Source organism: Sitophilus oryzae, unplaced genomic scaffold (genome assembly GCF_002938485.1).
Source record: "Sitophilus oryzae breed Bouriz unplaced genomic scaffold, Soryzae_2.0 scaffold_1146_pilon_pilon, whole genome shotgun sequence".
NCBI lineage: Eukaryota > Metazoa > Arthropoda > Insecta > Coleoptera > Curculionidae > Sitophilus > Sitophilus oryzae.
Window position 1 is genome coordinate 1,426,842 of NW_022145778.1, and position 26,852 is coordinate 1,453,693.

The following is a 26,852-nucleotide window of genomic DNA, read 5'->3' on the forward strand; positions in this document are numbered from 1 at the left end:
TCCCGATAAAAATCAACGGACACAATATTGAACAACTACCACATTTTAGATATTTAGGGAGCTGGCTAAATAGTGAAAATACATGTGATGAAGAGGTTAAGGCAAGAATTGAAATAGCACGTAAACATTCAAAAAAATGGAATACCACGCTCACTAATAGAAACCTGTCATTCCAAACCCGATTACATTAAATGGTTAAGATTTTTAACCGAACATACAAGCAACGAAGAAGTTTTTGGACAGCTCAATAAAGATCGGGAACTCTTAACCACCATCAAGACCAGAAAGGTTAGCTACTTCGGACTATAATCCGACGCACCAAATACTATGTTCCTCGTTTGATCATTCAAGGAAAAGTCGAAGGTAGAAGATGGATAGGTCCAAAAAACTGTCATGGCTGAGAAACATACGGAAATGGACCGGCCTGGGGGTGGAGATGCTGTTTCATGCAGCAAAAATATAGACCTATTTAACGAAATTGCCATGGAGATCGGCAACGCCTGACGTCAGGCCTGAAGAAGAAGATCACTAGCGTGAAAACAAACCAAATATTAAATAATATGATTATTATAGTTGAGGGTTGGAACCTTTGGTGTTACACAGCAAAATAAAAACACTAAATCACCACAATACACCAAAACACTTTTACTTTTACACTGGACGCGCGTTTCGCTAACCATGTTATTATATATATATATATATATATATATATATATATATATATATATATATATATATATATATATATATATATATATATATATATATATATATATATATATATATATATATATATATATATATATATATATATATATATATATATAGGTATTTATGAAATTTCTTGTAAAGATTGTTATCAGAAATATGTTGGGCAAACTAGAAGATCAATATTAACTAGATTTAAAGAACATTTAGCTCAGATAAGATATGGTAGACCGGATAAATCTTGCGTTGCCGAACATATTGTTGATAATGAACATTGTATAGATCTTAATAATTTAAAATTAATTAAACAAGTCTCAAATTACAGGCAATTAGATGCATATGAAAGCATCAGAATTAATAAATGTAAAGATAGTATGAACAGAGTCAACGGTCCAATTCCTTCAAGTTCTTTGTTCCTACTACTCTAGTGGCGGAAATCTAACTGTTACGCTCAGTTGGCTCTAACTCGGTTGGCTTGATTTTGCCACGCCCACTCGGTGCCCACTGAGCGAGTATATAAACGCTCAACTTGTGGATTATACTTTAGTTTATAATCATCTGCTGATGATGCTAACATGGTTAGTGAAACGCGCGTCCAGTGTAAAAGTAAAAGTGTTTTGGTGTATTGTGGTGATTTGGGGTTTTTATTTTAATATGATTAATTTTTTATATTTAAAATCATTTTTCATAATAATGTGAGGCTAATCAAAACGAGATTAGAAATAAATAGATTTAATCTGAATCTTTTCTAATTTCACACTGCGTATTTTAGTAGCAAGTAAATAAGGTACCTCAATTATATAATTCTTAATTTTATAGGGAACTATCGTAGTTTTGGTGTTATTTTTAAAACAAAATCGATCATTTATGAAATAATATTAGGTAAATGATGAAGTTTAGCTAATAAAATGTATATATAGAGAACATCTACTTGTTCGTGACTAGTAATTAAGCATGCAAACGCCTTAATATAATTGAACATGCAAGAACTATAATACGATCTTAAAGATAAAACAGACCAAAAAGCACTCCAACTATTAGTATTAATGGTGTTGTCTTGGGTATATCTTCTATGCTAGTGTTCTAATATAGCTCCAAATTTTCGTAACTGTAAGTAAAATTCCGATTTATGGGTATATATTGAAGTTTTAACTATGATTCGTTAATTTAGTATTTTTACTATCGTTTGATAAAAAAAAAAACGGCGTCAAAGACTGGGAAATGACATTCGATGATAATTTTAGCGAGGTCAATTCCTAGGTGTAATTTACTAAAAATTGACATAAAACTTGTCAAAATAGAACGTTTCCAGACATAAAAATCTATTTCCAATATAAACTACATCATTAAAAATCATTTTTACTCAATATAAAAATAAATTAAAATCTTCTTAAGGCCAACTGGCAGTAATCGCCATTAAAAAATAGAGAAAGGCATGGGCCAAGTAAATGCCGGCTTGACCTCGCCAAAATTATCATCGATAGTCATTCTCAGCCGTCTTTGACGCCGTTTTTTCGATCGTATGATTAAATCGTTAAATTAAATAAGTTAAACGAAACCATATTAATTTATGTATAAGATATCAATAAAATACAATTGACGGTTTATTATTTTGATAAGGTATATTTTTAAGCTCGTATTGTTATTGTTATTATAGGCCATTTTATTCAAATCATATAATGGATGTTTTTAAAATCGCTCGTGCTTCGGTATTTTATATATTTCTTTATTAATCTTATATTTCTTTTCAGATAAATGAACTTCAATATGAATAGCAATTTTCTGGTTGAAAGAACTTTTGATGGTTTATCCAAACTTGAACCGCACGAAGAATGTAACCAGCATAAGGTATTTTCTTTTGGAATATTCTACAAACTTACATAGAAATATCTTAAGACGGATTTACAGCGAAGAACTTCTCAGTTACATTTAGGTTTGTTTATAAAAGCAGAAACATTCTTTCTGTTTCACAAACAGGAACATGTTTTCTGTTTCACAAAACACCCAAACTCGACTTCCACCAAAGGGACCAGTCAACCGCGTCTTTTGTTTTGGAAACGTTTCCTGTAGTTTCTATAAGATGAACAGTTTTTATCATGCTTTCCTCTTTTGACGATTTATTTATTATTGTGTGGATTGCTTATAGTCCAACATATTGAGCGTTACGTTTTTCGTCGGTTCCGTGTGGATAGAAAGTGTAATTTATTTAAACACAATTTATTTTATACTAAGTAACAAAACAATAACGATAAAACTACTTAAAGAACTATTCACAACTTATTTACTATTTATCTAACTAGTTATCTAAAAGGAATTTATTTCGAATTTAGCGCGGCAACTGTACGCGGTGACCGATCTGTTTTTTCTGTCCTCCTCAGGCCCCAGGCGTCGGGTTATACCGTGCTGGCAACTGTTACTTTTGGGTCGGCATTTACATGTGTGGAAGTAAATCGCATAGGGATCTTATTAAGTTGGAGTGAGAGAAATGCGACCGACCGACGCGACGCGCGACGGTGTGCTGTTGCGGCGTTGCCGATACGCCTTTCCCTATCAAGTAAAGTAAAATCACGATCGCAAACCGCTTATTTTTAAAAGACTTTTTTTCAAGAGATAACTAGATAAAATCATTAGACATATTTCTGAGCATCTGAAATGGAATTATAAGGATGTCGTTAGGGTCATTTTTTCATAACGAGAAAACGTCAGTAATCGCGATAATTTAAAAACTCAACTTTTTAACACATAACAGGCCATAATTCAAGAACCACTTTAGATATTGAAGCTTTTTTTATTTTCAAGATCGGATATTTTACAATATGTTTACATAAGAAAAATTCGATATGGTTGTTTTTTCCATTCAAAAATTGTAAACAATCCATCCATTTACTTTTAGAGCATAGCGATTTTCAGCAATCGTGTAATTTTTTTATTGATAAAGATTTTCACATACTGTCTACAAAGAAAATACAGCAGAAACATTAAGAAAGTTCTTGAAAAAATTAGAATCTATTATTTCTAATAGATTTCGAGATATCGATTTTTGAATTCAGAGTTCTAATAGCGCGACCACTATCGAACACCCACTCAATTCCACTTATTTTTACCAAAAATGCAAGTGTTTCTAGCTTGTACTTAAAAAAATTCAAGCTATAGGGAAAATTACAACGACTCGTTAATAAATAAACAAATCAAGTATCACGAGACGTAATTAAATCGTGAAGCTGGACGCATGAAGTACACCTCTCCCTAGAACTTTAAGTGTTGACAGAGGTATTGATTGGGTCGACCGGTCAACTGCGACAAATCTGCTATATCCCCTTCCACGTCTCTTAGCGATGTGCACAGTTTCTCGGTTTATTTCATACGTTTGGCAAGTGTTTACTGTCCTCTCTTTGTTCAGTACATTATAAACGCCATTGTACTCTTCTTACATACGGAAATCTCGACCCAAGACTAACCTTTGCCAGCCCTTAGTATAGCCACAGACAGAGAGGCTACAGGTGTATTCTTTTTACCCTTTTTAAGTGAGTTAAATTGAGTTCAACTAAGGTACTTACTTAATCTTAACTGTCTCAGTAAATTTAGCATGTTCTATTTACTTATCATAAATTGAGTTTGAAAAGTGAGATAAAATTTCCCCCCTTGCCCTGACTGAGCTTGCTTGTCAGCTAGCTTAGTTGAAAATTTTAAGTGAGACGAAATACGAACGAGGTTATAAATCGCTGCTAGCTCGAACCGAACTGTTCTTTTTTCTTTTTATTCGTCTGAACTCAATTTGTCTTATCTTATTATATTTTAGGAATTAAATTTACTAAGATAGGTAGCCTTGTAGGTAGTCCCTAAATCATTAGGTGCATAGAGAAGATTTAGAATGTTCTCGTATCTACGCCGAGATTCCAGTGGAACTCGATTGTTCTCGAACGTTCGATTGGCTGAGTGACTGCGGTGTCTATTCTTTAATGCGATATTAAGGTTATAGGGGGGCGTGACATAAAGGTGCGTATTTACTATCCGAATGAACGAACGAACGTTTGTTCGTTCGTTTGGTATTAGTATGGACGGGATCGAATTTTAGAACCAAACGAACGAACGGCTGCATGTGTTCGGTTCCCCGTCCAAATATACCGAATTCCATTCGTTCGCTCGTTCGTTCGTGCGTTCGTTCGGATAATGAATACGTACCTTTAGAACGGTTTAGGTTTAGGAGTCCACACAGGTCCGCAACAATAGAATAGAATGTAGAATGTTTAGGAGGGGGGTTAATCACTGCGACCTTACAGATCTATTGTGTGTCTCTTTCTTAAGTTATAATGGGTTATAACTCATCATACAGTCTCAGGGCTTTGACAAAAGCTAGTATCTGAGACGGATTCACAGAGGCCAGCTCTCCATCTTTGACATAAGCCGTCGCACGAACGGTTGTCATCTCGCCGCACTCAATAATAAGGTGTTCTGGTGTTTCCCCATTTTCCCCACAGAATCTGCATTCGCTTCAATCTACTGAGGTGTTCGTTGAGGAGACAGTGCCATGTTAGAAACCCCGTGACAATTCGAAGATTGTTCTTACTTAAATCAATGAAAATCTATGATTTTTCTCGGTTGCAAGTTTTGAAGAACTCTTTCGAGTGTCTTAGACCGTTGGATGATTGGTTTTATATGTATTATGTATATTTAAATTCTTGTTAATTTACTATTTCGGTGTACTTAGAAATAATTATTAATAAACAGTGTAACTCAAGATGTATTTCAAATAGGTCCAAGTAGTCGTAACACCGGTGAATGGACGGGAAGGTAGTGCTGAGATTAGAATAATGGGAGGAACTACCAATTGGACAGATTCTGAGTTACGAAGAAGTAAGTAACAACTCTATTATTGAAGTATTAATGCATTGAAGTTTAAGAGTCCATTCCACTAGTCCGAAAAAGTAACAAAGTAAGCATTCGGCAATTAACGTTTTATGTAAAACTGGCTAGGTATTTATGCACAAATGAAGAAGGAAATTAAAAATAAAGGATTATACTATATCCGTATTGTACCACATTTTTAGACAACTTCTTTATTTTTAAGATTGTGATGGTCAAACATCAACAAAATATTCCTTATGTTTGGACTAAATTTTCTCGAAAATAAAGACATAATTTAAAATTCTGTTACAATACGGAAATAGATTGAAGTTTTGTGATTACAGTGATATATAATTTATATGGTTTTGTAACAAATTGCTAGTTATTTTATGGCAAATGCTGAAGCTCTGCAAACCTTAATCAAGCCTTAATTCAAGCACGTGTATTTGGAATTTTGGGTGTGGCTTAACACGATCAACTCTCTCTCTCTCTCTCTCTTTTTCTCTCTCTGGATTATTCTATATGTAAGAGGAATATCACATTAGGCGAATACCAATCAGTAATGACGAACAAAAACACAGATGCATCTTGAACGGTCATCTAATACCTATTACCTAACATTTATCCTTTCCGTCTCTTGTCGGCAGTTTTACCTCCCCCTACCTATTTCAAAAAAACTTCTCTCCAATTTTCCAGTTTAAGTAAATAAAGATTTCCTAACTTTTTAGCTAAGCTGTTTTTTTTTTCAGATTCTAATTACTCTGATAGTCACATTAGCATTTTTTCAGGCAATAGTTCTAACAATTTAACATCAGGTAAGTTTATATTTACAAATTAGATTTTAATGGAAATCAATACTGATTTCGGTAGATGCGGTGACCGATTTTTTATCGAAACATCCCGAGTTTTTGGAGAATTACATAATGAAAGAGGTGAAAATCGATCAAGTTGAACGTTGGATCATTCGAAAATCACGACGCGACTGTAGATCATCAGATGTAGAGGAGCAAGGTGAAAGAAATCTGAGTTTATCGAGGTATTAATTCATTAATTTAAAATTTTCAATATTAAGGTGCGTCCAGACCTGATGAGACGAGAGCGAGGCAAGAGCGAGACAAGAGCAAGACGAGATCGAGACACCTTCTTTCCATTTTTTGAGGCAAGTCTGCCACGAGACAAGCGAGTTGGATCATAGTGAAAGGAACCCAAATACATATTAAATTGTAATTTAATATTATATAACATATTGGCCAAATAATAACGCAAAAAGGAATAAGTTTTTGTATCTTTAACATGGTATTTGGTTCGTCGTATTTTATTCGTCGGTTGTTTTCCCTTTTGGTTGTTTTCCCCTTTAATTCTTCATTTGTTTCGAGACACGACGTCTTTTACAAAATATGTTTTTTAACGTTTTTTAGAACATATATGTTAAATAGAAAAGTTATAGGGAAGGTTAAGAAGCCCATTTTTAAATTACTGTAGAGTCTACAGAGTACATCAAAAAAGTGTTGCGGATATGACATATATTTTTTAATGGGAATACCGTATTATTTATTTTATTATTAGATTCTACGTACAATTCGGCAACTTTTTTTGCATATGATATTATATATCGAAAATTAATAGATTTTGTAATAATTCAATTTGTTTAAAGAAATGTTAGATTTCTGTACGGTAAAAATTATGAGTACGCAAAATTTGTAAATTCTACCAGAAAAAATGATAATACACACGGTCCGGTGTACCATTTATAAAATTTGTGATTATTTAATTTTAGATAGTCGAAATTCATATATCAGAGCTAATATCTTGCAATCTGATCTTATCTGATTTATCTGAGCTTTCTTTGATCGGCCGTCGCAAAACCGACAGAGGACGGATAGCAGCGAGGCTCCGTGGGTTGTTACTTAGCGAATTTGGAATGTCTCGCGCTCGTCTCGCTCTCGTCCCGTCAGGTCTGGACGCACCTTTAACAATATTAATATAAAATAAATTGTATGTATACTTTTTTAGCTTGAGAATGTCACGTTCTTTTAGCTATCCACATGGGTATGTATTAGAAATTGGATTCTACCTATTCAATTCAACTTTTATTTGGACAGGGTGATTCAAATTTTTTGCCTCGTACTAATTCCAGGAAAATAGTAAATCAAAATGTAAATATGGTCAATGAGATTGAACAGAACTAGTTAAATATTTTTTTTGATATACAGGGCTATTCACCTCATTCGACACAGAGTATTGTAGCCACACGATTAGATTTTTAGAAATTGTCAGTGACGGGATTGTCGAAGGACTACTAAAGCTACAATTTAAATTATTTTTGAAAGGTACAGAGTGTCACAAATAAATAAAAAATATCAAAGTTGTATTTTTTTAAACGGATCATTTTGTATATTATTACATTTTTAGTTTTCTACCATTAAAATAAAGGTAAATTTAATTAAGGTTTGCCGCACTTTAATCTTTTACTGTTTTTGAAATATTTTCGATTTTGTGAAAATAGAGTAACAATTTTAATGCTTCATTTCTCTAGGCGTATTCAAGTTTTTAAAAGCAAATATTGTACTCAAAAGTTTTCTTATTTACTAAATTTTGTGTCGTAATAATAAAAATTATTGTATCTTATACAGAGTGTCTAAAAAAGTGATTAAAAGTGATTACTAGCTTTAAACGACCATAATTTGTTTAATTTAAGTGAAGCACCCTGTATATTTTACGAGAATCAAATGCACAATTTAATTGTCTGCCAAATTGTATTATACCATTTTTACCTTTTTTAAGTTTTCGTAGAAAATGCATTTTTTTATAATTTAGACCTCATTTATCAATATACCCATAGAATATTCAGGTTTTAGATTATTTTTAATGTAGTAACAAATTTTCTAAAAAAAGAGGACAGTACAGATACTAATATTGTCGATATAATGCGCTTATTACAATAAAAAAATAAAAAAAAACTGTTTAAATATTTGAAAAATACTATACTCCGATTCATGAAAGATGGCGTTTAGTTTAAGGCGTCAAGTTTGAATCATCCTGTGCCTTTTTCAAAATTAATATACTATACGTTTACAGATGGAAGTATTCCGTACATGCGGATAAGCAAGAAATGCTAGAAAGTTTAACACATCGCTTGGAAGAAAAACCTACCCAAAATCACGTGTTATGGGAATTGTCAAAATGCATATGTTCGGCTGTCGGTGCAGATGGATTTAAGTGCGTAAAATTTCCTTGTTTTACGATAAAAAAACGACATTTCGGATAATTTTCTTTTCGGTGAATTGTGTTTTCGGGTAATTCTCCTTCGGTCAATTGTTGTCGGGCAATTTTCCTAGGTCCTAAGTTAGTTATATAGAACGCTGAAATATAATGATAACTATTTTCTCAGGTTATTTGTGGTGCCTCAACATCCGGACAAGGAAAATCTAAAGTTATTTGCAGTGACAACTTCAGAAAATGGCCGCTTAGAGCTTAATTCGACTCAAAATGAATTAATCCCACTTCAGGTTGCCGGAACTAAAGAACCTTTAAGATTAACAAAAGATATTGATGATGATCGATTTCAAATTGGCGTTTCCGGGGAGGTAATACTGTATAATCGAAAAAAAAACGGCGTCAAAGACGGTTGGGCCGTCTAGATTAGCCAAAATTATCGATAGTCATTCTCCAGCCGTCTTTGACACCGTTTTTTCCGATCGTAAGGTACTTCTAATATACAACTAACAGTATAATCTATATGGTAGCAGTTATATTTTACTTTCAGGATGATGTTGCACACATTCTAGGCCAGCCTATATTGCAACCTAATGGGGAACTGTTGGCTGTCCTACTGTTGTGGCGCAATTCATCTAGAGAGCCATATTATAAGGAGGATGAAGAAATAGCAGCTAGCTATCTAGTGTGGGGTGGTATTGCTCTACATTACGCTCATTTATATTTAAACATGAACCAGCAAAAAGATCTTAATGATTTTCTCTTGATTGTTGTCAAGTAAGTGTTAACATCTCGATTACTAGACATATTTACTATGGTCCCTCATTTACATCGTTAATATGTGATTCAAGTAGGTCATTTACATTATCCTGATGCAAATCATTAAATTCCTCTCCAGGCAACGACTTTCCTCAATCAGCAGCACTTTTTTCATTTGATCTCTGATACGAAGCATCTGCGCGTGGTATAATTTCTGGCTGTATGTGGTCAGTATCTTTGTTACAATTCGATAACTCGTTGATTTGTTCTCGTATTGAGTTACATACATATAGTCTATAGGGGTTTTCGGAAATAAAATCCTAGATTAGGTAGTTTACTAATCAGCTGTTCCAAGATCAGTGCTGAGAGTAATCAGCTGGTAGTTTAATTACGAACGGTTGGATCATTAGATTTATTGGGTTAACAATCACATTTAAATATATTTCGTAAAAAGAGATAAATTAAACAAATAATCCTAATATTCTTATTATATTATTATATTTCTAATCTTTAACGATTGTATAAGATCTATTTTTATCCTATTTGTTTTGCTTTAAGTATACTTTTTAGTTTCTGTAAGACTATTTTTTATAAAAACAAAATGTGTTTTATTTTAGGCTTTTTTAAAATTATGCCATTTAAAACAAAAACACTATAAACTTTATTTTAATCATTTATTTACTGCCAACATAATAAACATTCCATCATATTAATAATAAAAAAATATATCAATTTTTATCTACCAATTGTGATGAAAATTTTCAGAATTGTCTATCAAGTTCCATTCTTTCATTATGCCTGGCTATTTTAATCTAAATGTTTTAAACCACTTTTCTGTAGTTGAGTTTTCATTTTTTTCCTATTGGGTGTCTCCGATAGTGCTTTTTCGCAGTCAGTATCTTTAGAATTACTTGTTGGTTTTTTATTTATTTAAAATCTAGAGTTACTTGATGCTATGCTGATTGGCTCATTTTTACGGTCACTAACAAAATATCATGTATTTGATCAACATTAGATAAAGTGATTTCGGACAAAACGGTTATTAAAAAACTTTATACTTCTATGCGGACCGTTACGTTTAAAATTATCCTAGAAATGATCAGCTGATTAATTCTACCCACCTCATTAGGAGGGTTAGTAGGATCACAACATATGGCAAAAATCGAGTTATTCGGATCACTTTCAGAACGCATTGACTCGTTTTGAGATCACTTTTCGAACGTCTGGATTAGTAATCCTATCAATCCGATCAATCAGATCACAGTTTCCGAAAAGCCCTTATAAAATGAATAACTTTGAATTTTGACCGTTATTTTTTACCAACATGGCAAATATAAAATCCCTCTGTCAAAAAAGTTACTGATATTCTTTAAATTGAGCGCCTGAATGAATCAGATAGGTAACTCTTTTTACTTCCGTGAAATAGAAAAGGGAAATAATAAAACAAGTGACTGATCTTCCTCTTCTTGCAAAAATCAACACGAAATTCATAATTGTCAAAAGTAAAATGTCATCAGCTTGTGACATTTCTAAATATCAGACCAATGCCGTCTCTAATAGAACAGCCTCGGAGCGATATTTATGACGTCACGCTAGTTAGTTACTACGGATTATTAAATATGTTGTAGAATACATGGAAAACATAATTATTCCTCTATCTTTGGTTTGTATTTTAAAAATGATATAGTTTACATGAACTATACATAATATTCAGTTAATAAAAAAACAATATAATATATACCTATTTATCGTAATAAATACTTTGGCAAATAAACTATGAACCATACCAATGCAGCAAATGTTTTACAATAGGTATACAAATAGTGAATAAGTGCATAAGATAATGGGTAAAATGTAAAATATATTTTAAATTTTGAGGTTTGAAAATCGATCTAATTTAACAAAAAAAAATATTCAATATCTACTAATAGTGATTTATTACTTGCATTCACAAAATTTATATATGTATATTTTGCAAGTATCAATGTTCGAAAAATTATATTTGCATATTAGTAGATATTGAATGTTTTTTGAAAAATTAGATCGATTTTCAAACCCCAAAATTTAAAATAGATTACATTTTACCCATTATCTTATGTACCTATTCATTATTTGTATATTGTAAAAGATTTGCTGCATTTGTATGGTTCATAGTTTATTTGCCAAAGTGTTTATTACTATAAATAGGTATACAGGGTGTTTCAAAACAAATGCGAAAAACTTCAGGGGGTGATTCCTTGTTCAAAATAAAGGGTAGTTTGCTTCATAAACGTTGGGTCAAAAGTCAACCATTAGGGAGATATTGCGGTACAAAGATGGCGGAAAAATAATGTTTTTATTTTTTATCTTGAAAACGAAAATAGATAGACTAATAAAATTTTATGGAAGCATTACTGTTATGAAAACACACTTTCTGGTAATTTTTTCACTTTTTTAAAATGAGTGGAAGGGGTTGAAATAAACTACCCCTATCATTCTTGTTAACGAAATTTAAAGAAAAATCTTACCAAACTTATTATTATTTGCATGTGTTTGATAAGATTTATCTTTAAATTTCGTTAACAAGAATGATAGGGGTAGTTTATTTCAACTCCTTCCACTCATTTTAAAAAAGTAAAAAAAATACCTGAAAGTGTGTTTTCATAACAGTAATGCTTCCATAAAATTTCATTAGTCTATCTCTTTTCGTTTTCAAGATAAAAAATAAAAACATTATTTTTTCCGCCATCTTTTACCGCGATATTTCCCTAATGTTAGCAAACTACCCTGCCACGAACGAAATACTCTAAGTTTTCGCATTTGTTTTGAAACACCCTGTATATATTGTATTTATTAACTGTATATTATGTATATTTCATGTAAACTATATCATTTTTAAAATACAAATCAAAAATACGAGGAATAATTATGTTTTCCATGTATTTTATAACATATTTATTAATACGTAGTATCTAACTAGCGTGACGTCATAAATCTCCCACCCTGGCTGTTCATTTAGAGACGGCATTGTGTCAGCATGGCCGCAAGTTGCTAACCTAATAAAATTAACACTAGAAAAGCCCGCGGGAACTGTCAAATTCAAAGTTATTCGTTTCACAGACTATATAAGCCCTTCCTAGCTAATATGGAATTAACAAATCACTTAAAATAAGTCGCTGGTGTCAAAAATGCAAACGCGTATAAGCGAAACCGCATATAAATATGCCGCTTAAAACGAGGGACTCCTGTGTTTAAAAAGTCATTAAAAAACTAAATATCAAAGTTGTAGATTTTTTGATGAATAAATATAGTCAACTATATAATTTGTTTAGTAAAACAATCTTTTAATACCTACCTTTTTTTTCTCTTATATTAGGTCTATATTCCAAGATATGGTAAGCATGGATATGTTGATTTTGAAAATTATGAATTTTGCTCAGAGATTAGTGAATGCTGACAGAGCGTCTTTGTTTCTCTTAGACAGCAAAAACAAAGGTAGATATAGTTTTAAAATATGTTTTGGTCTTAGGGCTCAAACGCACTGACGACCAGGTCGCAACGACAAGCCAACGGCCAGGACGGTAGTGCGCGTTGTATCATTTGATTTAATGGTATTACTGGTCTGGTCTGGTCTGGAGGTTTAACCGCTTGTGCGTGGATGTTACTGTGCGTTGTATCATTTGATTGGTGGCCGTTGGCTGGTCGCTGACCTGGTCGTTAGTGGTATTAACCCTTTATTGGTTAATATTACCGTATGGTTCCAACAATTTTTAAGACCCTTAATGGACAAGATGTTAAAGGCATCAAATAAAATGTATTGTGTGTGTAGTGGTTTTATTATTCATCACTAACTCCATTACTATCATTTAAATGTCAGTGTCGTTCGGTTCTACGTTTTTACAGATTGTAACCAAATGTCCAATAAAATAACAAAAAATGCAATTTTGGATAATAATAACTTTATTTTTTTAATTAATCAAATGAAAATTTTTGAAACAATTCTTGCTCTCTGTAAGACACAGTCTACAATCACATTTTTCGCACATCAGTCGGCTAGTACCCTTTACACAATGTCTGCATCTTCCCTTAGTCGTGTGTTTGGGCCAATGAGCAAAACCATCGTTTCTTGATGTAGAGTTTGGCCTTTCAACTATAGGTCGTTTTATACGCGAAATCTCGCTAGTTGTTGAATTTGATGATCGTCCTTTTCTAGCTTCTTTCCCACATTTAGCTAAAGCAGCTGCAATTTGTGGCCTAAACTCCTTTAGTGGCATATGCTTTTGTTGTATAGCTGAGCAGTCAATTCTATAAAGAAGCTATGCATTCACAACCCTTATATCTAATAAGTACGTGAATATACAGAAATACCAACGTTTTGCCTTATGCGGTGTTTTGTAAAGCCCCATCAAAGCATTTACTGTATCTACTCCTCCCATATACCTGTTATATTTTTTTACTATAGATGGGCAAATAATATCTACTTTTGTCTTGGCAGTTTTGCTAAATCTTTTTACGGTTTCTGTTGGTTCTATACCATGAACAGTGCTTCCTAATAGAACAGGTTTATTATCTACCCACTTGACAATAACGAGACCTTTTGCAACATCAGCTTTGTAATCGAATTGCCCTCTTCCTTGTTTCTGCAAGACCTTATCGGTTCTATGGGACAACCAGCAATTCTATTTGAACGTAATGATCCAAGGCTGCGTATATTCATTTTATCTCTAAGATAAATAAACAGCGGTAGACCAGCAAAATAGTTATCAAAAAAAGTATTGAATTACAGGGTTCATGCAAAGATTTTGACAAGGCTATGACGACTCCAGCTCCAACGCCCATTTCACGTTCTTCTGTACTCAATTCATTTATGGACCCTTCGAGATCATCAAATGTACCTGCGCCTTGGTATGGAATAAAATCTAGTATAAAGCCGGATACTCCAGCGATGAGAAAAAACTTGTATCCCCATTTGTGTGGCTTATTTTTGATATATTGTCGCAGATTTCCAGCGCGTGTACCTTTGTATGGAACCGTTGTCTCGTCGATAGAGTAATTATTTTCAGTATGAAATGCTCGGAAATTTGCCCTTATTTTGTCAATCAACGGACGAATTTTGAAGTATCTGTCTGTTGTATTATTTTCGTTGATGTTTTCATTATTATTGAAATGTATTAGGCGCCTAAGACTTTTGAAACGCTTCACAGGCATTAGATTTGCGATTTGTTCAACTCTTGTGCCATTAGCCCAATAATCTTCGTACGCGGGGAGACTTATTACGCCCATGTAAAGCAATATAGAAAGAAAATCTGTCATTTCTTTAGGATTAGTGTTGACACACCTGTTGCCTGTGTGCTGTAAAGGTTTGTTTGATCAATAATGTCATTGATGACGTCCATGGAAAAGAGTTTCATGAAGTATTCAATTGGAGTTAAAACGTTCTCATTGATATTTGGCGTAAAAGGCGCAAAAGCACATGATTGTGGTAAGTCGTCTTTCGTCGAACTAAAGGATATGTGCGAAGATTTTTTCAACTTTTTGGCAACTGGCTCAGGCTGATTTTCGTCATTTTCTTTTTCCATATCAATATCGTCGTCAAAATCGAAATCAACATTGTCATTTTCAGCCAACTCTTGATCTAGATCATCTGCAATAACCTGGTATAGAGTATGTACAATTTTAGAAAGGTAAAAAATACCTAAAGCTGAATTTCCATTTTGTTTCATTATATCTTGAATTTGCTTCAATGTCAAATTTTCTTCATCATCTGAAGAATCAGAACCGTCCGAAACCTGAGGTGGGTGTGGCAGAATAAACTTCTTTTTATAAAACGAACTTGTCGCTATTGTATTCAGGAAATCCATAAATCTGAAATAGAGAACAAAAAAATCAGGACAATGTAACCATATGGATACACTCTTATTCGAAACTCATTTCCACAACAAGTAACAGGAATACCAAAAAATTGTTATTATTATCACTTACCTATTGGTTTTCACTAACACACATACAGAAAGTAAACCAATATCAAATTTTTATAATATTTTAAATTCAAGTTTTTTACCGGCGTTTACCTAACCTCATAAAATTACAGCGACACAGGTTGTGACGCGGCAGCTGTAAATAAAAATGGCGCTCTAAAATGATTTGCTTATAATTTCCTCCACTTCTATTAGAATGTAACCATACGGTAACTTTGTCTTGAGCTCGAAATTTAACAAGGTATTGTTAGAAACAGGGTTTGAAATTCAGTGTAACCATATGGTTACATAGTCTATTAAGTGATACTAATTATTTTGAAATCTTTGCCGATAAAAGGTTAAATACATTCAGATGCAAAAAAAAACGCAACGGAAACATTTATCGTCGAATTTAAAGTGTTATATATTTTTTATTTTGAGCCCTTTTTTTCATGATTTTTTAGCAAACTGTATATAAATTATGAATTTCAATTCTTACACTCAGTTTTTATAAACTTTAGTATTTGGCTTATTAACAGGGGTAATTGAAGGGTTGTTTTTTATTCTAATTTTAAATCACCATGTGCAATCATTTCGTGAGCGAATTTTGTTAAATCACTATTTTTCAGTTAGAACTATGTCTTCTGAGCATTTTGTTTTTTGGCTCATGTCAACACATGCCTTGGTTAATTTTTAAGAACCAGACAAACTTGCCACCAGCATTTTACAATTTTTTCTATTGTCATTAATTTTTGCTATTTGACGAGGTGGTTCACACACATTGCCACCTCTTCATATTGAAAAATAGCATAGAAGTAATAACTGAGAAGATTACAATTTGTTGGTGACAAGTGCATTTCGCTCTTCAAAATTAACCAAGGCATGTGTTGACATGAGATACAAAACGAAAAGCTCATGAGACATGGTTCTGACCGAAAAATAACATATTTTTATGCTTACGAAATTATTACACAGAGTGTTATAAAGTTAAGGTAAAAAACAACCCTTCGATTAACCCTGTATAATAGGCCAAATATTAAAGTTTATAAAAAATTTAGTTTATGAATTAAAGCTGAGATATTGACACTTGTGAGACACTTGTGAGAATAGAGTAAAAAATAAAAGAAATATAACAATTTATTTTTGACAAAAAAAACAAAACTATAATAAACATAACATAAACAAAACCAAAGAACACTGAAAATATATTTTTAAAGGTAAAGGTTGGAGAGAAGAACTGTCTGATAAATATTACATCACCTATCATTTTGGTATTATTTCTAATTAGTTATTCTTCATATTGAAAATATTTTTTCAGATTAGTTTTTATTAAACATGTCTTTTCAGAGTTATACGCGACAATTTTTGATATTGGAGTAGAAGGAAATATTGATGAAATGGATGGAAACAAAAAACTTTCAAAGAATAATAAAGAAATTAGATTTCCTCTGGGGACAGGTATTGCAGGTCAAGTAGCTATGACTGGAGAAATTCTAAATATCAAAGACGCATACTCGGACGAAAGGTTCAATAGAACAGTAGATCAAATCACAGGTAATCTAAATCAATCAATATTGAAACTGTGATAACATTTTTAAAATAAATGATCAACATTTCCTTACATCTAGTTGTTGCCATGTAATGGTAAATAACTGTCAGGAAATATTTATTTTTGTAGGTCCTGTAATAGTCTAATGGTGCGTTTAGACTTGAGCACGCACGCACTGATCCTCCGCGAATGCTCAAGTGTAAACGGCTGTGCGCGCACGCTCACTCTGAATCTGTCTGCTGTCTGTGCGCGAGCAGCCGCGAACGTGAGCCGTCTGTGTCGGTTTTTGGTGTGCGCGAACGCTCAGTTTGCACCGGCAATTTGTTTTGCTGCGTTCGTGCGTGCGTGTGTGATTTTTTTTCGTTTTCTTTATTAAAATTATGGAGTGGATCAATGAATCTTCGTTATTCTTTGTATTATTAAAAAATAAAAAAAAACCATTGTAAGATCTTGTAAATAAAATTAATATTGAATATGTCGATATTAATGAAATTGCCATTCTAAAATTTGTATCTTTTGTTCGTAATTTTTGGTGTTATTAAATTTTGTAAATATTCAAAGTCGGGTCTGGTCATTCTTGTAAAGTTTTTGAACTGATCATAGCCCTCCTCAGACACTAAGTTGTTGCAGTAAATTATATCGATTTCTAAAAATTTGGGTTTGCCACCAGCGACGATGTTTTCGATTCTTCTCCTTTTTAATAATTAAATTGTGCATAACAATGACTGCAGCTTCGACTATTTCTTGGTCGTCCATTATTTTCGCCAACACAACTGTGCTGTGCGCGCACAAATGGATCACTTCATTCGTCGAAAAATAAGTTTTTAATTTGAACGGAGCCGAGAGCGCGAACGAATGCCGTGCGCGCACTCTCAGCTCGTGAGTGCTCAAGTCTAAACGCACCATAAGAGCTAGAAACGTTTTCGAGAAAGTATTTTAAAAAAGCTGGCTCTTTGATATATCTTTTACTATGGTCTCTGGAACAGCATGCGGCCCGTCTGGCTGCCGATAACCCTTGCGTTCACTACTGCGCATCGAAAGAAGATCCTATATTTTTTTATTTAGTCCTATAAATTCTAGTATTGAATATAAACCGACCGAGTCTCCATAGCGCAGCGCGTAGAGTTTCCGACTACGAACCGAAGATTCAGAGTTCGAATCCGGGTCACGGCAAAAATTTTTTATTTTATTTTCGTTTATATTCTAATAATAAAGTATTAAATAATTCTGTTGATTCAAAAAAAATATATTTAATACTTTACTATCAGAATATAAACGAAAATAAAATAAAAAAATTTTGTCCTGACCCGGATTCGAACTCTCACTCCTCGCTTGATAGGCGGAACCTCTACGCGCTGAGCTATGGAGACTCGGTTTATATTCAATACTATAGTAAACACCACGAATGTTTGGGAATGATTCATCGGTCGCTACCATGTGAACTAATCTGTTCAAGGTCACATAAAACTTAATTCCAGTGCCGTGGTGTTTCAAGTCATATAATAATCAATATATAATCTGTTGTAATTTGTTGTTTTAACTGTCAAAGTCTTGTCAAAACATATATTTGGTTATAAATATAAACTGGAATGCCCCAATGCTCGCACTGCAAGCACACCAATGGACTGACGCACAAAAACGAATCAATCAAAGAAACGCGATATAGTATCGTCTTTGTCAATCACGCTAACATTTTAGAATAAGTAGGAGGAGCGCAGGCAGATGATTAGACTGGGCCTTTAAAAACCTACGTCTGCGGTAAAAATTTACGTTTTTAATGTAAAAATGATAGCGCGCGTGTCGATTCTAACTTCATCAAGCGATAAATCACTCCCAAACATTCGTGGCGTTTACTCTACAATTTAAAGGGCTAATAAAAATATAGGATCTTCTTTCAATGCGCAGTAGGGAACGCAACGTTTACCGGCAGCCAGACGGGCCGCATGCTGTTCCAGAGAGCATAGCAAACAATATATTAAAGAGCCAGCTTTCTTAAAATACTTGTTTTCCCGACGTTGCTAGCTCTTATACTATAAGGAAATATTATATCCTTATAGCACCTACAAAAATAAATATTATTTCCTTGCAGTCTTATTTTTATTTCTCTTCAATAGATTATTTTTACAGGTTATACAACAAAATCGATCCTTTGTATGCCTATTTATATTAAAGGATCCATAATTGGTGTAGTTCAAATGGTGAACAAACATGCTGGATTCTTTAATGAGAACGACGAAGCCGCTTTCGAGACGTTTGCTGTTTATTGTGGATTGGCACTCCATCATGCCAAGTTGTACGATAAAATAAAAAAAAGCGAGCAAAAATATAAAGTAGCTTTAGAGGTAACATTATTAATATTTTAGCTCCTATATTTTACTTCAGATGTTTTGTTTAGATGTGGTAACGTTGAAAAATTGTAGGTGCTGAGCTATCACAATACATGCACAGATGATGAACTTACTTCCGCTTTAGAAGCAGGTATTCCTGATGATTTGACTGGACTGGATGATTATTATTTTAATCCGTTTACTCTAAACGATAGTAAAAAAGTGCGTCAGTCGATAAGCATGTTTATAGATCTCTTTGGATTGGCACATTTTGATAAGGAATGTTTGGTACGGTAAGTTTAATAGTTAAGAACACTAATAATATTAATAGTCACGGACGCTTAAACCTTTTAAACTCAAATTGTAACATAGTGAGTGGTAATATATTGAAAGTATACATGCTATAATTTTTTTCAGTTTTAATTTTTTAAGCTAGGAATATTTACATAGGAATATTTACTTAAAAAATACATAGGAATATAGGAATATTTACTTAAAAAAAATTGGCGCCGAGCCCATACTAAAATATGTTAATAAAAAGTTGGTAGGCAGTTCTTTTCGTTTCAAAGGAATTTTTCCAATTTTTTTTATCTGAAAAACTGCGACTTTGACTGATTTTGATGTTATTACAAATTTTGTTGCAAATATTATTCCTAATCTTAAATTGAAAACCGCCTTTCGCTAGCTCCTGTACATACATACATACTGCCATTACTCGCTGAGAGTATTTGACACGCATCAGAAGATGGTCACGCAAGGCGTTTTCTTTCATGAGCTTTTCTGTGACTGAAAAGCCCGATACGTGATGTTATCTGTCTACCGCACTCCAGACATTCAAAAATCTCATTGCTTTGTTGTCTCTTTACTTTTTGGTGGTCGCTGTTAACTGACTTTACAATTCTTCTCCATTCCGTTCTATTGTGAGCTGCCTCTTCCCACTCATTCTGCTTGTTAATTCTCTTTAAGTTTTCGTGGAAAATATCCTTGAACCTTTTGAGTTGTCCACCCGGCCTCCTCTTATCGTCTACAATCTCACCGTAAAGCAGATATTTTGAGATTTTGGTATGCGGTTTTCTTGCATTCTGCATACGTGATCAGCCCATCTTAAGCGGGACTTGTAATCTGTAATCATGACTTCAATACTCTCGCAGTTAGCTTTTTCAAGGACCGATACGTTTGAGACATGATGGAACCATTTTATTCTTAAGAGTTGTCTAAGATGTCTCTGTTGCAACTTGTTTAATGCGTTCATGTGTCGGCGGTACGGCACCCAGGTTTCGTTTCCATATAACATGGTGGGAATTATTATTGCTCGGTACACTGCAGGTTTCGTTTTTGTGTTCAAGTCATGATTGTAGAAAACCCTGTCTTTTAATTTCCAGAATGCTCTTAAGGCGCAGCTAATCCTGTGCTGAATTTCAGAGTCGATATTGGCCTTTCCCGAAATCAAACTGCTGAGGTAATTGAATTTCGCTACATATTCCAACAGCTCATCTCCGATTTTTATAGCATTGTTGTGATCTTCCGGGGGAGTGCACATGATTTTAGTTTTATCAATGTTCAGCTTAAGTTCCAAGACCTCGTATGCCCATGTATATGTGTTCAACATTTCTTGCAATTGCTGTATCGTAGTTGCAACTAGAGCACAGTCATCAGCATATTGAAGTTCTGTGATGAATTTTGTACGTGTTTTTGCTCTGAGTCTTTTTATGTTGAACAGACCGCCGTCGTATCTGTATCTAATGCCCAAACCTCTCTTCTGCAGTTTGCTGTCCACTATAATGGAGAGCGCTGCCATGAATATATTGAATAGGAGAGGCGCTAAGACACATCCCTGCCTAAGCTAGCTACTGTAATTTTGGAGTTACGATTTTTTATAATTTTTAACCCCCTCCCATACCCCCTTACCAACCCCCCACCCCCACCAAAAACTAACGGCCAGATTCTCGGGTGCCACAGTATTTTTGTGCCAAATTTGGTTAAAATCGGTTTAGCGGTTTTTGAGTTATCGTGTTACAGACGGACAGACGGACAGACAGGCAGACACCATGAAAATATTTTGTATTTAGGTCATTTATGACCCAAATAACTCATTTTGAGTGAAATTAAAAAAACTTTTTTTTGCCTATATTAATAGCCTACCATACCTGTTGGTATGGTCGGCTAATAATATAGGGTTTTAGTTAAGTTTTGATGCTTATTACTAAAAAAATGCATAGACTTTCAAATGTCACAGTTATTAATACTTCTAGATCTTGTACACTACGTAAATAAGGCGGAATTCGAAAGGCTAAAACATAATTTTTGTGCTTGTAATTTTTAGGTTTGTGTTAACAGTCAAAAAGAATTACAGGAAAGTCCCGTATCATAACTGGACACACGGCTTTTCAGTGGCTAATAGTATGTATTGCGTGCTAAAGAGGACTGCGTCCCGATTTAACAAAAATGAGGTAAACCAAAAGTAATATTTTGTTTGTGAAATCGCTATGATAAACATTTCAATGGCACCCTCTATTAGATATCGCATTTTATATTACAAAATTTAAAAAATCAGCAAAAAGGACCAGATAATTCATATTACCTTTCAGTTTTAAAGTTTGATCCAAATTAATTTATAAAAGTTTTGTCTCAGTTGAGAATATAACTACTAATTCAAATACCACATGGTATATATTTTCTGTTATTTAAGAAGCTCTTGTAAAAAATCTGGTACGCACATCAAATTTAGATGATTTTTAGAATTTTGACAAGTTAGTTTGATTCAATAAAGTGAAAAAAACCTTTCCTATTTTAGAAAAATAGTTTCTAGTAGAATAAATTTACATAAACGCATCTTATAGTTAATGCCTACTTATACTGATTTGGGCATTTTAGAAGTGTGGTCTGGATTTTAACGTGTAAGATAGAGAATAATATAAATACCGGCTGACAGACCGAGAGACAAAATCAAAAGCGGCATACAGTGTTGCCGGTTTTTTACGTTTGTAGGAAAATTTGTGCAGAAAAAAAATAAACAATTTTAAAAACTTTCATGTATACTACTGAAATGGAGATAATATATCTAAGCTAAATATTATAATTTATTACATCTGCAGTAAATTGTACATTACTGTGAAAAAGTGTAAAATGTGCAAAATGTAATGTGTGTAAAATGTACACTTATTGTGAAAAATAAGGTTCCCACCCTAGATGAAACATTTTTCATAAATGCCTACTTGTACGATTTGAATTTTTGATGCAAAATCCGGCAATACCGCATAGAAGAAATGTATTAACCAAACTTTTATCTCTTTTTAATACATTTAATTTTCCATTAACCTGTTAAAATCCAAACCACACTTCTAAAATGACCAAATCGGTATAATCATTACATGTATCAACATAATTAGATAAATAATATAGAGGCAACTGAAAAAGCACTAAAGAATGCGTGCGATAGTGTTAGGCCGAAAGAGCGACCACGGAAAGACATCGTGTATTGGTGGACACCTCAAGTCTCCAATGCTCTTAAAGTAAAAAATGCTGCACATCGCAGGCTTGCGAGGCTGCACAAGAGAGGTGCAGCAACGGAGGAAGAGAATGCCGCCAGGCAAGAACTCGTAATAGCCAGGAGAGTTGCCAAATGCGCAATTGAGGCTGCAAAAAAAGATTCGTTCAGAAATCTCATCAACGAGGCGGAGAACGACATTTGGGGCACGGCATCGGCATATCGTCTTGTGACAAAAAGATTTGGCAAACAGGCGAGTCCGGTAGTGCCGGATAACATTACAAAAGTGCAGGTAGATAGGCTGTTTCCTGACACACCTATAATTAGATGGGAGCTAGATTCAACTCATGGAAATAGTATCCCCCTCATCGAACGAAAGGAGATAAAAATCGCGGCAGCCACCCTGAAAACCCACAAGGCTCCAGGACTTGACAACATTCCTGCAGAGGCGGTAAAAATGTTGGCAGATGATTATCCCGAAGAGCTGGCTGAGGCCATGACAAAGTTACTGCGCGAGGGACGTTTTCCTGATCAGTGGAAAAGTTCACGAGTCGTTTTGATTCCCAAGCCGGGAAAAGATCCAGGAGAGCCTGGAGGCCTACGACCAATCTGTTTAATCAGCGCGATGGGCAAATTACTTGAGCGTATAATCCATAGCAGACAGAGAGGAAATATATGACAGCTAATAATCAAGAACTGAACTCAGAACAGTACGGGTTTCGCAAGGGATGCTCCACCGTGGAGGCTGTTAAGAGAATTTTGCAGCTCGCTGAGCAAAGGCTGGTGGATACAGGCACAGGGAGACCTGCCTGATGGTAGCTTTGGGCGTGAAAAATGCGTTTATCACGGCCAGGTGGGACATAGTTATAGAAGAGCTGGAGAGAAGGAGAATACAGAAATATTCACTCAACATCATAAAGAGTTATTTCTCCAAACGGGTGGTTCTTACTGGGAGTGGTTACAGTAAGATAGTCAGTATGGGAGTTCCACAGGGGTCAGTTTTAGAACCTTTTTTGTGGAACATCATGTATGATCCGGTCCTCGCCATCGATCAACCCAGTGGCGTCTACACGATAGCCTTTGCGGACGACTTAGCCATTGTGTCTATAGGTAAAGGTCTGGATGAAGCCAAGAGACTTGCAACAATAGCCGCTGAAAATATAAGGCAGTGGATAGAAAGCAGAAGGCTAGAACTAGCTCCTGAAAAGACCTGTGTTTGCAGACTGACCGGCAGAGCAAAACTGGTAGGGATTTTGGAGGTCAAGATTCTGGGAGTACAAGTGCCAATTAAGGACGAGATTAAATACCTGGGAGTCTGGCTAGACAAAAACGGCACCTTTGTCTACCACACTTAGACAAAGGCAAAGAATGCAGCGGAGAGTGCAAGAGCTCTAACAAGGCTCAGGCTGCGCGATGGTGACGCCGGCGATTAGGCAGGCAGGATGCTGGCAACTGCACACGCGTCTGCTGTGCTGTATACTGCACCCGCATGGGCCGAAACCGCTCTAAAGCTTGCAAAGAATGTTGACGCTCTAAATCGGGCACAGAGGACGGTGCTCCTGTATGTAAGCAGGGCGAACAGGACAGTGTCCACAGAAGCATTACAAGTGCTCGCTGGGATAATGCCTCTAGACCTACAAGCTAGATATAGGAGTGAATCTTACGGGCTAGAAAAAGGTGCTATAAAGGCAAAGAAAGAAAAATTTCTGGAGCTATTTAATAGAAGATGGCAAAGCAGCAATCGGGGCGGCTGGACTCGGCGCTGGATATCAGGCCTGAGACCATGGTTACGGAGAGACCATGGGAGACTAACCTACTGCTTGGTGCAGTTTCTGAGTGGACATGGCATTCTGAGTGGACATTTGCTGTCTACATGCATCGCATCGGAAAAGCTGCCTCTCCCCACTGCGAAGCTTGTGGCGATGTAGAGGATGCCGGGCACGTACTATTGGAATGCGACCGACATGCGGCACTGAGAACTGAGACGGAAGCCATCACCATCACAGGACCTCTGACTGAGGGAAGCCTCATCACGGTTATGCTGCGTGATGAGCACTGCTGGAAGGCTGTTGACCAGCTGTGTCTCGACATTGAAGTCGACGAGGTCGTGGCCGCAAGATGTAATAGAACTATGTGAATTGTCCTGCATGGGCCCCTGTCAGTGATAATCGATTCTGTGATAATCAAGATTAAGTTTAAGAACTAGAGGGATTCAACGTCGACGGAGTGACGAGTAAAGGTAGGAGTGGATGCATCCGTATGCCTTACGGCGATCGACATCCACACCTAGCATAGGAGAGGGGTTTAGTGGGTATTATGCGGCTAGTATCGCATTGTCGCATCGAACCCCAGACTTCGGCGGTAAATCGCTTCCCCTCTTCTCTAACAAAAAAAATGTATCAACATAATTTATGAATATACGATTCTACTTATATACTTTTGTTAAAGATGTAATATATTTTAAATGTAGTTAGTAAGTATATACGGGCTAATGAAATCAAGATAGATGAATAAACTAATTGAGGAATATAATAAAATGTACTTTTATAAAAAAAATTGTGTGTGCAATATGTGCGCAGATTTGAAGTGAAACTTCCACTTACAATTTTTTTTGTCGCTAGCTCGTGTGTCAAGACCGTGTGATGTCACGGCCTTTTATCCCATTGCGCTTAAAGAAGTTTCACTTCAAAACACAAGCGATAAGAGGCATAGAATGTTATAATAACGCCAATTATAAATATGAATAAGACTCATGGTACCTCTTGTATGTTATTATAATATTGTTGTAGGGGTTGGCTCTATTTGTTGGCGCATTGTGTCATGATTTGGACCATCGAGGAAAAAATAATAAATTTATGAGTGATACAGCATCGCCTTTGGCAGCAATATATTCAACATCTACTATGGAACACCACCATTTTAATCAAACTGTGACGATTTTGCAACAAGTAAGTATATTCACTCCTATCTTCATCTATAATTTTTTTAAATAAATCACTCTCGTTTTTTGTCTTTAAATATTAAACCAATCTGGTTTAGTTCTTAGTAATCTATTTGATTTTCAGGAGGGTCATAATATATTTGGCAAATTATCCAGTTGCGATTATAAGCAAGTGTTGGGGTTATTAAAGCATTCTATATTAGCTACTGACCTAGCATTGTTCTTTCCATATAAAGCAAAACTTACGAAAATCATTGAAGATAAGATATTTTCGTGGAGCAATGCCGAACATCGTCTTCTACTTCAAGCTATATCTATGACTGGTACTGATTTGAGTGCTAGCGCAAAACCATGGTATATACAAGAACAGACGGTCAAAATCATTTTTGAGGAATTCTACCAGCAGGGTGATGCTGAAAGGTTAGTATAGAAGTTAGAAAAATTTATATTTAATTAGGTATTAATTTAGGTAACTTAATTCATACCCATATACAGGGTGTTTCAAAAAACATGTGCCATCTCTCGTGGGGAGATTCCTCACGTAAAAATAAGATTTATTTTGTATATCGACATAGGTTAGATTCTGCTTTGTTTTGTAGCTACAGGGTGTTAAAGTCTTAATATTTTTTCGATTTAAGTGATAAAGCTACAGGGTCTTAAAGTCACTGAGAGTTTTGTCTCTATATATTCTGAAAGTAACGGTATATACATAAAACAGATAATGTCTTGTTTCAGTTGCAACGTTGCAAATTGCAAATAGTTCAATTCTATTATGTATGTTAGTCTATTTTATAAATTTAGGGACGCCGGTAGAGAACCAATCCCCATGATGGACCGACAACAACCCGATCAACAAGCAGCTAGCCAGGTAGGGTTTCTGAACGGGATATGCTTGCCGTGTTATCGACTTCTTTCCGAACTGATTCCGGAATGCAAACCGCTATTGGAAATGTGCGAGGAAAATCTGCAGAGATGGAAACAATTAGCAGAAAGTGTAAAAAGCTCATCAGCAACTGAAGGAGAGTAAAAAAAATAATGAAGGTTAAATAATCTTGTTTTTAGAGTAATGATGCTATTTCAAATA

General features: G+C 34.7%; 1 protein-coding gene across 1 annotated transcript; it reads left to right on the plus strand.

Annotated features, from left to right (window-relative positions):
• The first annotated feature begins 1,764 nt into the window (after positions 1 to 1,764).
• Positions 1,765 to 26,852, plus strand: LOC115887218 (probable 3',5'-cyclic phosphodiesterase pde-5). The gene is made up of 17 exons (XM_030906588.1): positions 1,765 to 1,818; positions 2,460 to 2,556; positions 5,463 to 5,562; positions 6,303 to 6,368; positions 6,424 to 6,589; positions 7,567 to 7,602; positions 8,632 to 8,772; positions 8,945 to 9,140; positions 9,320 to 9,546; positions 12,884 to 13,002; positions 16,812 to 17,018; positions 19,141 to 19,355; positions 19,434 to 19,633; positions 21,664 to 21,790; positions 25,617 to 25,775; positions 25,893 to 26,188; positions 26,570 to 26,852. The coding sequence occupies exons 2-17, from the start codon at positions 2,464 to 2,466 to the stop codon at positions 26,793 to 26,795; spliced, it is 2,574 nt and encodes an 857-aa protein (XP_030762448.1). The 5' UTR covers positions 1,765 to 1,818; positions 2,460 to 2,463; the 3' UTR covers positions 26,796 to 26,852.

Bases quoted from the DNA above. Each gene is read 5' to 3' on its own strand.
- LOC115887218 (XM_030906588.1), top strand. From the start codon at position 2,464: ATGAACTTCAATATGAATAGCAATTTTCTGGTTGAAAGAACTTTTGAT. The intron at 8,773-8,944 runs GTGCGTAAAATT...CTATTTTCTCAG, and splicing joins GTCGGTGCAGATGGATTTAA to GTTATTTGTGGTGCCTCAAC. The intron at 26,189-26,569 runs GTTAGTATAGAA...TTATAAATTTAG, and splicing joins CAGCAGGGTGATGCTGAAAG to GGACGCCGGTAGAGAACCAA.